Source organism: Peromyscus californicus, unplaced genomic scaffold (genome assembly GCF_007827085.1).
Source record: "Peromyscus californicus insignis strain IS unplaced genomic scaffold, ASM782708v3 Scaffold_6__1_contigs__length_162567912, whole genome shotgun sequence".
NCBI classification, from domain to species: domain Eukaryota; kingdom Metazoa; phylum Chordata; class Mammalia; order Rodentia; family Cricetidae; genus Peromyscus; species Peromyscus californicus.
The window spans coordinates 137,582,753-137,594,823 of record NW_026294584.1 but is presented as its reverse complement, the minus strand read 5'-3'; the positions used below and the strand labels follow the sequence as shown (position 1 = coordinate 137,594,823).

Here is a 12,071-nt window from a genome sequence, read left to right as displayed (position 1 = left end):
GTCCCTCTCAATCCATAGCCAAAAGGTGCACAACCAGATGAGTCACGGGTGAGGATGCACAGACTCACTCTTGGCAGGCCCAAACTCTGTCTCAAGCAGGACCCCCCTCTCTTAACCCCAGCACACCACGTACCTTTCTGGCCCTGTTTCATCCTAAGCTGAGGTTTCGCCACAGACACTTGCCCTTTCCCCTACAGGTCAGAATTCTCATTCACTCCCCTCCTGACCAGGTCCCACCCTTGAAATCAACCTGTGCTCACATGTACCTGGCCCAGAGCTCCCAACCAGCAACATGCCTAGTCCACAAAGCTGAAGGAAACATCTTCTGTGCCTCAAGGGTCCAGGCAGCAAGAGACCTAACTGCACCCCAAGAGTTGTTGGAGCAGAGAAAAACAATGGGGCTGTGTTGGTAACCTGTACCAAGAAAGCTTTCCATTCAATCTTAGCTCTCTCCTCACCAGCGCCAACCTTCTCACCCTAATACCGCCACCTTGCCCCAAACCCTGGAAACTTGCAAAACAAGAGGGACATGTCATCACTCCGGGAAGCCACACACCTTCTAACCTTTTGCTGTGTCAAAACATCCCAGCCTCAATTAGCAAATTCTCAAGGACCAAGTTCATCCCTAGAAAGATAGTACCCTGCTCCCTAGTCAATCAGCCACTGGCCTCCTCGACCCAGGGCAAGTGCGTGCGTGCGTGCGTGTGCGTGTGCGTGTGTGTGTGTGTGTGTGTGTTGAGTCTGCTGTCCACACTGGTCTCAAACTCCTGGACTCAAGCAGTCCTCCTGCGTTACCTTCCCTGGGTCTACAGGGCATCAGTCCAGTCTAGCCCCTATTATCTCCTGCTAAAGAACCCTGGAAAATCTCATCTTTAGGGCCAGAAAATTTCAGTTATTTCCTCTGAAATGCTCTCAACCCCCACCTGGAGCACGAGGGTGGATTTGAAGTATGTAGAGGCCTTACATTTGACACATGCCAACCACCAGGGATTCCTGAAAGGGAGACACTACCCGACTCTTCTAGCTCTTTCTAGCTGTCCTGCGCCCTTCCCTCCCTCACCCCACACAGCAGGACCCTGAGGTTAGATGCCTTTCTCCACTACCCTCCCAGGCAGCCCTCCCTCCAAATGCAAACCTCAGCTCCAGGTACATTCCAGCATAGCTCGCGAAGCTCACAGGGCCTTGTCCTCCTGGTCTCCCGGCACTAGGCTAGCCTGGCCCATTTCCTTACCCCTCACTTCCCCATTCATAAAGGGTAGTGAAGATTGACTGAGCTTCCTCCATCCTCTTCCCAACCCCAACACTGACTCACCAAGTGCCCCTAGCCATCTCTCGCGCCCTGATGAAGTCTTGATGCCTCAGTTTCCCCCTCCAGTAAAAGAAATGAAGTCATAGCCCCTACCGAGGCTTCATCCCTGGAGGGACAGGAACGAAGCTAATGAGCTCGTAGCTGCCACACATTCCACACTCCCCAAAATAATGGCACAAGGCTAATGTCCAGGCTATTATTAGAAAAGCTAACAAGAGGTGACTCCATTTCTCAGGCCAGCCAACCTAGTTACCCAGACCTCTCTCCAGGTGGGCCTCGTGCCACTGGGCTCAGGCAGAACCTGAGTCAGGCCACATTCTTCTCCTCGGCATGCTGGAAGACTCAAAGGAAATACACACAGAATCTGGGAAAGGCGGCCAAAGGGCAGGCTCCATCACATCCACGGGACAGCTAAGGAAGACTACAGTGCTGGGAAAAGACCGAGCACTAAACAAAGGCAAACAGAAAGGCTTCTTGGGGAATGAACGGCCGGCCGGAGGTATGGGACCGGTAAGAGCCACAAGAACCTGCGCTGTTTACTGCCCAATTTACCCAAACAGCTAGTAACTGTTCTCCACGTGTTACCCAAGTCAGGTACCCAGGAGGGATAACTTCCTGGGCTGTACATAATGCCAAAGCTAATAGGGCAGTGATAGAGTGTATCTTGTGATCAGCCACGCTGCCTGGGTTTCAAGCCTAGCTCTGATGGACAAGTCGTTTAACGTCTCTGTATCTTAATTTCTAGCTCTGTAAAGTAAAATTAAAAATTCTAAAAAGTTAGATACAGTGACTCAAGCTTGTACTCCTAGCACTCTGGGAGGATGAAGCAGGAGGATTGCCATAAGTTTGAGCCAGCCTGAGCTGCATAGTAAGCTCAAGGTCAGCCACAGCTACATAGAGACACTGTCACACAGACATACACACACACACACACACACACACACACACACACACACACATCTAAAACGTTTTTTTAATTTGTTGTTGTTGTTGTTGTTGTTTTGTTTCTCAAGATGGGGTTTCTCTGGGTAACCCTGGCTATACTGACTACACAGATGTCCTGGAACTAACTATGTTGTCCAGGCTGTCCTCAAACTCAGAAATCTGCCTGCCTCTGCCTCCAGTGCTGGGATTAAAGGTGTGTCCCACCACCACCGAGCTTAAAATTCTTTTAAATAAAAATTAACTGTTCCTAAAGAGTTGTTGTGAAGATTATCTAATATTTCTTAATATGCTTAAAGCACTTAGTAAGTGAACCTTTATTTTTGAATAAAGAAAAAAAAAAGAGTATCAGTAGGCTTGTATGTATGGTTCAGTGTGTTTAACATGCACATGCAGCCCAAATTTCAGCACCAAGCATCGAAGTGTTTTTCTGTTTTGTTTTGGTCTTGGTGGTGCACACCGTTAGTCCCAGCACTCAGGAGGCAGAGGCAGGCAGATCTTTGTGAGTTCGAGGCCAGCCTGGTCTACAGAGCGAGATCCAGTAAAGGCACAAAACTACATAGAGAAACCCTGTCTCGAAAAACTAAAAAAAAAAAAAAAAAAAAAAAAAAAAGAACACTGGCTGTTTTTCCAGAGGGAGGACCTGAATTTAATTCCCAGCACCCACATCTATCTGTAACTGTAGTCCCCATGGGATGATTCCCTCCTCTGATGTGCATACTTGCAGAGAAAATTATATATATATATATACACATATTGCATAATGTCATTTTAAAAAAGAAAAGAGAATGTCAAAAATTATAGCAGATTGTAGAGGCAGCATTAGAAATATCAAAGGTGCAGGGTATCAAATCTCAAAGTCTGTCAGGACATCTGAATTTCAAAGGTTTCCTTCGAGTTCATATCAACCCAGTACTGATTAATATAAGATCGGGAAACCTCCAAGGATGAAGGGATGGGGGAAATATCATCCCCTGTCTTTCAAGGGGATTTAGATGCAGTCATAAGATACAGTCTGGAAAACAGAACACTCCAAATCACAGTTAATCCGACCAGCCCCACACTGATTCCTGTCCCAGCAGAGCCAGTTGAATGAGTGGGACCGCCTGGGGCAGCGACAGGACAGTGCACACTGAGCCATTCAGAAGTGGCACTCTAGCATCTGGCAAAGAGCTGTGGAAGAAACAGGCCACTGCTACACCAGAGACATCTGTTTTTCAAAAGTGGGAGAGGCAGTTCTAGACATGGAAGTAAAGAATACCCATCTTTTTCAAGACTGGAGGTAACCATGATGAAGCTCAGCTCTTCTACCTGTCCGGGAAGAAACAGGCCCAAACAGAGCAAGGGCTGCCCTGCTGCCGGGGATGACTGCCAACAGGAGACCACGAGAATTCCCACTGGTGGGGGAGGGGGATGGCTAGCTTTCCTCCCACTGGTCATCTGCACCCTCACCTCTCCTAGGTCCTGGCAGAGGGTCACCTGCTTCTACATGCCTGCCAGAAATGATTCTAAGGGATCAGAGAGCAGTCTGAAAACCCCAGTGTACCCTTCTCCATGTACATACTCAAAACACAGACACTAAACCACATTCATTTCCACTGAGAAACGTGTACTTCATTCTACGGCACGGCCATTGAACCCGTGGACCACAGCCCTGTTTCACACACCAGCACTACAGAAACCTCCAGGATCAAGTGGATGGGCAGAGACTTGAGCAATCTGTCCATGGCCCACCTAGGGAGGCAGACACTGGAACCCAAGGGGAGAAAACTCCATACAGAAGATGAGGCGTGGTCCAACGACCAGACTAGAGAGCAGGCCCGCAGGTAGTGACCTCGGGTGAACACTCACAGCTCCACTACAGACATAGCCCTGGCTCAACCAGGAAAATTCCTTGGTGCCTTTTCTCCTGCTTTTTCTAAAGAGTCTGGATTTTGATGATTCCTTAAGGTAGGATGAAAATTTTCACCACAAGGTTCCTGGGACCCAGAACTAAACAAGAGGACAGGAAGAGAGACAATGAGACCAGTAGATGTTTTCCTGGAAGCAAACTCTGGAAAACTCCACGGAGGTCAAACCTCCCGTGGTCAACTCATGCAGACGAGGTGTGGAGGAAACTGGGAAACACTGTCTGCCTCCTAGCAGAACCCGTGTCTAGGAAGACTTCAGCCCACCAGTGTGCACTACCCTAGACAGTTTTTTCTCACCTCGGGACATGTGGATTCACATTTCCCCTTGGATGGCAGATATCCAGCCTGAAGCGGGGAGGTCAGAAGGGCCTCCTGGTAGCCAAGATAGAGAGAGTGGGTGGGGACAGACTGACAGACAGGCAAACTGTCAGTGTAGCAGACTGGAAGGAAGACCTCTGCTGGCCATTAAGCTGACGAAGGCATGCCCTAGACAAGACACAAGATGCCCCCATGACTTTACAGTAGGTCCACTCACCAGAGGACAAGACCCGAAGACGGAGAGTGCAGTGGGATTCTGGCTGTGCCGTGTCCTGCATTACTAACAGTAACCATGGCGTCCTGAAAACGCACCTGTTGTCTGTTCTCAGTACAGAGCATCCACTTCTCTAGGAACTGCAAATGACCCATCCCTTTGGTCTCCAAAATCTAAAAAGCCCGTTTCTCAGAGTCTCTGCAACAACATGTGGGTTTCAGTGCAGAAGCTCCATCAGAAGACATTTCCCAGGGGACTCTGCCTTCCACAGGAATGAACCCCAAGATCCACCATGTCAGCTCCCCATACCTACTGGTGCGGAAAGACCACAGAGAGAAAGATGCGAGAAAGCACTAACCTGCCTCCACGGTTCCCCCGGCCGCCACCGGAGGAAACCACCTGGTACAGAAGTTTGAGGTTGCAGGGATTCCCCTCTTCACAGGTGGGTGACGGGTCTCATCCTCTGTGACTCTTCCAGTGCCTGGCGGAGCCTCCCAAGCTGGAGCGGGGCACTGAGTCCCCCGAGGAAGAGGAGCCGAAGGAGGAGGAGGGGGAGAGGGAGGACCTACCTGGGGAAGGTGGCACACCCCCCACACCCTGCCTGCTACCCTAGGGAGGAGGGGAGGAGCCTCTCCCAACCAGGAGTTGTCTCCTCCCCTTTGGGGGAATCCCCCTCCCCCCCAAACTGGATCTTTCAGGGGCTGAGGGCTCTTTCTGTCTGCTGGAGATCTGAGCTGAGGGGCTCTGCCCGGGTCCACTGTCTAGGTGCACGGAAGTTGAGGGGCGAGAGGTCCTCCACTCTCCAGCAAACTGGACCGGATTGCTGGCGGTTCCCTGGAGGGTCCTGGCTTGTGCGTGTCCGGTCGCCTCTCAGCGGTGAGTACGGGGTGGGATGCGGGGTGCCTACTCCACGGGCACGGCTCCCTTTCTCTCTGCCTCCAAAGTCCCGAACTGTCTGGAGTGCGTTGAGGAGTGGGGGCGGTCTCCCTCCGGGTCCTTCAGGTCCCACTGCCCTTCCCGACTTCTGGGGGTCTCCTCCAGAGCCAGCGTGGGAGGGACAGCGCGTGCCCTGCGGCGATCTCTTCTGGCTGTCCCGGGAGTGCGGAGGGTCCTCCTTCCCACGGGAGAAGGGGCAGGTCCCGGCGCCCGGTGCCCCGAGGGTGGGGTCCACGCACTCCGGCTCGCGCCCGGCCGGCCTGGGCAGCAGAGTCCCGGAGGCCGCGGTCCCGGCTCCCGTCACCCGCTGCCGGGCGGCAGCGCCTCCCCAGTCGCGTCCCCGGTCCGCCGCGCTCCCCCGCGCGTGGGGCTCCCCGCGCTGCCACCACCGGGGCTCCGGCCGGTCGGGGTTCCCGGGAGCCGGCAGGCGGACGGAGCGCGTCGGGGCTCGGCTCGGGCTCGGCTCGGCTCCGCTGCAGGCCCCGGCTCCTCCCCGGCCTCGGCGCCGCGCTCCGCGCCCCTCCCCCTCCCGCCGCCGCGGCCACCGCCTCCCGGCGCGGGTTAAGGAGGATCGTGGATCCCCGCAGCCCGCGGGTCGCCTGCCCTCCGCGCCCGGGCACCAGCGGTGCCAGCGTCCACGCTAAGCGCCACGCAGACCTCTCATTGTGCTGTGGTCTCCTCCTAGACGAGCATTCCCGGTTTTCTGAGAAACGTGTTTGATGGCTTCTCTCTTTCTCTTCCAGACCGCTTATAAAGGGTTATGGAGCCTGGCGTCAAGTTAAAGTTTACTCTTATCCTGGAGGTCAGTGACTGCTCCTTGGATCGGTGGACGTATGAAAGGATAGATGAGCTTGTTATAGAGAAATAAGCAGCGGGAGATGGGGTCTCGTGTTAGCTCCCGCTCTGTAAACTTGTGCAAGGCCCTTGTTTCTGGAGTCCTAGGCACCGAAGAGGGGACTTGGATACTCTGGCCTGCCTACTAATATGGATGTCGCAGGATGTCCCAAAGGAAACGATTTGTGTGGAGATGCTCTTTAAAACCGTACAATATACAAAGGGTACAAAGTAGGATTATTAATTTCCCCTTGACATGCCTATAAAATATTTTTGACCTTTGTGCTAAAATCAAGTGACATTCCTATAAAACACTCCTTACAGAATAATTTCCATCTCAGGGCAGGAAATACCGCCAGGGTAGCCCTTCTCCACTTCTACCCCTCCAGTCACGCTATTCCAGTACAAACTCTTACACATTTCACCCTCAGGCTTATTTTTTCTCCAACTGTGTTTTTATATAAAACAAGGCAAAAAAGAAAAAAAAAAAACCTCAAAAACTATTCATTTGCTATTTGAATTGCTCGAAAAGATTACAGTTTGATAACTACCTTTAGATAGTAGTGCCATTTGTCTTCTGGCTAAATGTGTGCTACTGCAATTAAGTTCTAGGTACATATAATTACATTACACATACAATGTGCAGGCATTAAGCCTTCACACTTCCCATGTGTTATCACATTGGATTCTTCTAGCAATTACATACAGCACTGTTATTATGCCTTTTAGAGGGTAACTATGGCTTGAAGATACTGTGTCTGAGTTCACAGAATTCACACCATTACATAATTAGTACTATTTTAAGCCAGGTATTAAATACAAATGACCTCAGAACCAGGTTCTGAACCTCTAGTATATCCTTGGCTTGAACTGTAAAAACGTAAATCATGCTCGAATTGTCAGGAGTGAAGCCCAACACAACTGTTCCCCTCCCCACACCTCCGATGTCCAGTTTAAAGATGCATGTCCCCCAGCATGGGGGCGCCCACCTGTGATCACAGAGGAGGGTCTTGAGTTCAAGGCCAACTTGCCTCCCTGATAAGACCCTGTCTTTAAAAGGAGAAGAGGAGGCTACAGTTATAGCTCGGTTGGTAGAGTGCTTGCCTTACAAGCATGAGTCCCTAGGCTCCGTTCCTAGCACCACAAAAGCATAAACCCTATATGGTGGCAAGTACCTATAGTCCCAACACTGGGGAGGAGAGACCAGGAAGATCAGGAGTTCAAGGTCAGCCTACACTACTAATCAATTGGGAGAGAGAGGTTGTTATAAGACAGGTCTCACATAACCCGGGCTGGCCTCAAACTTACTGTGTAGTAAAGGATGACTAAACTTCTGGTCCAGGCCAGGCAGTGGTGTTACACATTTTTATTCCCAGCACTTGGGAGGCAGAGGCAGGTGGGTCTCTGAGTTCGAGGACAGCCTGGTCTACAGAGTGAGTTCCAGGACAGCCAGGGCTACACAGAGAAACCCTGTCTTGAAAAACCAAGAAAAAAAATCTTTAAGATTCTGATCCTGGGCTGGAGAAGATGGCTCAGCAGTTAAGAGCACTGGCTGCTCTTCCAGAGGACCCAGGTTCAATTCCCAGCACCTGCATGGGAGCTCACAACCATTTGTAACGCCAGTCCCAGGGGAACTGATGATACCCTCTTCTGACCTGCGTAGTTACAAGGCACACACATGCACATACATACATGCAGGCAAAGCAGTCATATACGTAAAAAATAATAAAAGAAATAAATAAATACAATTTAAACTCCTGATCCTCCTGTCTCCCCCTGCCCAAGTGCTGGGATTACAGGCCTGTGGGCACAGTTGCTCTGGTGGTAGTAGTTTTGTTTTATTTTGTTTCATTTATATTTTAGTTTTTTGTTTGGGGTTTTTTTGTTTTTGTTTTTGTTTTGTTTTGTTTTGTTTTTTTCGAGACAGAGTTTCTCTGTGTAGTTTTGGTGCCTGTCCTGGATCTCAATCTGTAGACCAGGCTAGCCTCGAACTCACAGAGATTCTCCTGGCTCTGCTTCCCGAGTGCTGGAATTAAAGGCATGTGTCACCACCGCCCAGCTTTATATTTTAGTTTTTAATTATGTATCTCTGTGTGGGGTGCAGGTGTTCTTGGAGGGCAGAAGAGGATATGGAATCCCCTGGAGCTGGAGTTATGGCGGGTGTGAGATATCTGATTGTGGATGCTGTGAACCCAGCTCGGCTCCTTGGCAAGAGCAGCACTGCTTTTAACCACCTAGCATCTCCCCAGCCCACACGTCCAGTTTTAGGTGGCACTGAGACAAGCGTCCTACCAACTGAGCTACATGAGATGCTTTCTGCAACAGACCAAGACAGCTGGACGTGGTGGCCCACATCTATAATCCCCAGCACTTCCAAGGCTGAGACAGGAGGGTTGCCACAGTTTGAGGCTAGCCCAAGCTACACATTGAATTCCAGGCCCAGCCTGGGCTTCAGAGTCAGAATGTATCTACAAATCTTTCTGGGTCTGTGTTGGATGGTTTCTTTAATTTTCTAACATCACATTTGCAGGGCAGCGGTTAGAGGTAGAAGTAATATAAAATGGAAAGGCTAGGGTGTGGAGACATGCTTAACAGAGCATACGGTTCTTACAGAGGACCAGAGTTTGGATCCCAGCACCCATGTCCAGCGCTCACAACTGCCTGTAACGCCAGAGGAATCAGGCACCTCTGAGGGCACAGGCACTCATGTGCAAGACCCACACACGTATACAAAATTGAATTTTCAATAAAAATCCTTTTTTTAAATGGAAAAATTAAAGATTAAAATTTCTTAAAAATTTGAAAAAATAAAGCTCAAATATTGTTCATGTATACAAGATGTTGGCTATAGCATTTTTATAGAAGCAAATAAAAAAGAACTTATAGTAAATCTACATAATAGAATATTATTTGGCATTAAAAAGAGTAATTTTATTTAATTCTATGTGAGCCCAAATAAACCCTTCCAAAAAAATAAAGAGTAATTATATTTAATTCTGGAAATAAAATGGTTCAGTTGTTTTTATTTTTCTTTTTTTTTTTTTTTTTAAAAGATTTATTTATTATGTATAGTGTTCTGTCTGTACATACACCTGCAGGCCAGAAGAGGGCACCAGATTTCATTACAGAAGGCTGTGAGCCACCATGTGGTTGCTGGGAATTGAACTCAGGACCTCTGGAAGAACAGACAGTGCTCTTAACCGCTGAGCCATCTCTCCAGCCCTGTTTTTATTTTTCTATGTCATCATTTAAATATATATACCTTTTTGCCTTGGGTATGATAACTTTAGCCAGTCATTTTTATACGTCTGTATTTGAATAAGAAAATTATATTTCAAGAGTCGGAGAGATGGCTCAGCAGTTAAGAACATTTCTCTTGCAGAGGTCCTGGGTTCAGTTCCCAGCACCCACGTGGCAGCTCACAATACTCTGTAACTCCAGTTCTGGGAGGTCCCACACTCTTCTCTCCTCAGGCCCTTACGTGCTCATAGTACACATACTTACACTCAGGCACACAGACATACACATAAACTTATTCTTTTTTTTTTTTTTTTTTTTTAGTTTTTTCTGGAACTCACTTTGTAGACCAGGCTGGCCTCGAACTCACAGAGATCCGCCTGGCTCTGCCTCCCCAGTGCTGTTATTAAAGACATGCGCCTCCACTGCCCGGCTCATTTTTTTTTAATAAAATTATGTTATAATAGTTTGCCTAATATGATCAAATAATGTGTTTTAAAAATATGTGCCTGGGGCTGGAGAGACGGCTCAGCGGTTAAGAGCACTTTGTAGAGATCCTGACTGAGTTCAATTCCCAGCAGCCACTTGGTGGCTCACAACCATCTATAATGGGATTCGATGCCCTCTTCTGACATGCAGGCATAAGTAGAGCACTAACATACATAAAATACATAAATAAATACATCTTAAATAAATAAAAATATGTGTTTGAACGAAGATGACACCAAGAGACGCGCCAGTGTGGAAGGGGTGAAGCTCAGCGGCCTCAGCCGTGGACAAAGAACTGTAAGCCACAAAGGAATGCTGAGGCTGGTGGTCGTCCCCGAGGAAGAGCGCAGGGACTGCTTATCCAATACCAAATGATCAGCCCCGAAAACACGTACGTGTGAGTGACCGTTTACGGACCATGCTGTATTTAGGAATGTGCGTGTGTGCGTGTGTGTGTGTGTGTGTGTGTGTGTGTGTGTGTGTGTGTGTGTGTGTAACAACAAAGAGAAAGAGGCCATAAATTTAAAAGAGCTGGGGGAGGAGGGATTGCACATGGGAGCCTTAGAAGGGAGGAAAGGGAGGGGGAAATGATGTGTATTAATGGAATTCCATTATCTTTAGAGGATTTTTTTAATGTGTATTGGAATACTTAGGCCTGAAATGCCTGAAATTTGTCTCAAAATAATCGTGATCAAGGAGACATGTATAGATGATAAAACATTGGCCAAATATTGCTTATTACATTTAAAAATAGTGAGTTCCAGGACAAGGTTACACAGAGAAATCCTGTCGCAAAAAAAAAAATATATAACTAGATAGATGGATGGATGGATGGATGGATGGATGGATGGATGGATGATTTCCAGGCTGGAGAGATGTTTGAGAGTGAGTCCCGCTCTTGCAGAGGACCCAAATTGGGTTCCCAGCACCCAAGTCCAGCCTCGCACAACCAACCACAACTTAGCTCTAGGAGCTCTGGACTTCCTCTTGGTGTTGCGGGGAGCCTTACAGTCACACGTGTACCTACCCCCCTGCCGTGTGCGCACACATGAACAAGATTAAAAATAAAGTTAGGGCTGTAGAGATGGCTCAGCCCTTAAGAGCTTTTGTTGCTCCTGCAGAGGGCCCCACTGGGTTCCACATTGACATCCATTTTACAACTGCCTGTATCTCCTGGTTCCAGGGGACCTAACTCCCTCTTCTGACCCTGCTGGCTCCTGTATGCATGTAATGCGAATATATACATATACACAAAAATAAATATTAATAAAAATAAGATCTTAAGAATTCACTCTCTCTACTTTTGTGTTTTGAAATTTTACAACAGAGCTTTAAAAAAATACTACAAAGAAATGCTAAACATAAGGTGTTTACTTCATGTTTTGTGGATATACTGTTGCCTAATATCTGCACCTTTCATTTACACATCTTTTAATAAACCAAATCCAGAAAGCAGCAAATTTTCATCCATTTTACAAAAGTCTTTGAGATATTACCACCTCCTCTCTTAAGCTCCCTCTAGGAACCCTTGGTCAACCACAAGGGGTAGGCTGCAGCCACTAGACTCCGGGTTCCTGCTTCCTTTGGTGACTGTCATCCGGGGCGGGGGGTGGGGGGTGGGGTGGAGGGGTGAGGGTGGGGGAATAGAACAAAAACAAATGATTCATCTATATGTCCATCAGACAAAATTTGAGTTCCCATTTGCACATCAAAAAGCAAGAAAAAAAAAAAAACCTGCCACTTAAAGCTGTAGTCCCTGGAAAAAGAACGCAAGTGATTAAATGATAAAAAGTTCTCTGCGTCGTTTCCATCTCCTTTTCATGACTTTTTTCTTTTTCAGTTTATACCTTCATTTCACATCCTGGCTAATTCTCTAAACTAT

The 12,071-nt window shown here is 48.2% G+C and overlaps 1 protein-coding gene and 1 long non-coding RNA gene across 6 annotated transcripts in view; one reads left to right on the top strand and one right to left on the bottom strand.

Annotated features, from left to right (window-relative positions):
* Foxj2 (forkhead box J2) overlaps positions 1–6,019 on the bottom strand; it is a 28,302-nt gene extending 22,283 nt beyond the window's left edge. Inside the window, exons 1-3 of one of the 5 annotated variants that reach the window (XM_052720300.1) lie at positions 5,052–6,016; positions 4,792–4,891; positions 4,459–4,647 (exon numbers count right to left, since the gene is read on the bottom strand). In XM_052720300.1, the coding sequence (XP_052576260.1) occupies positions 4,459–4,468 (10 nt within the window). In that variant the 5' untranslated portion in view covers positions 4,469–4,647; positions 4,792–4,891; positions 5,052–6,016. Of the gene's footprint in view, positions 1–4,458; positions 4,648–4,791; positions 4,892–5,051 lie in introns of all 5 variants that reach the window. The other 4 variants (XM_052720301.1, XM_052720299.1, XM_052720304.1 and 1 more) reach the window with 4 other exon arrangements.
* On the top strand, positions 5,453–9,488 carry LOC128098850 (uncharacterized). The gene is made up of 3 exons (XR_008214357.1): positions 5,453–5,569; positions 6,373–6,431; positions 8,568–9,488. It is a non-coding gene; the product is annotated as an uncharacterized LOC128098850 (long non-coding RNA).
* The last annotated feature ends 2,583 nt before the right edge of the window (positions 9,489–12,071 follow it).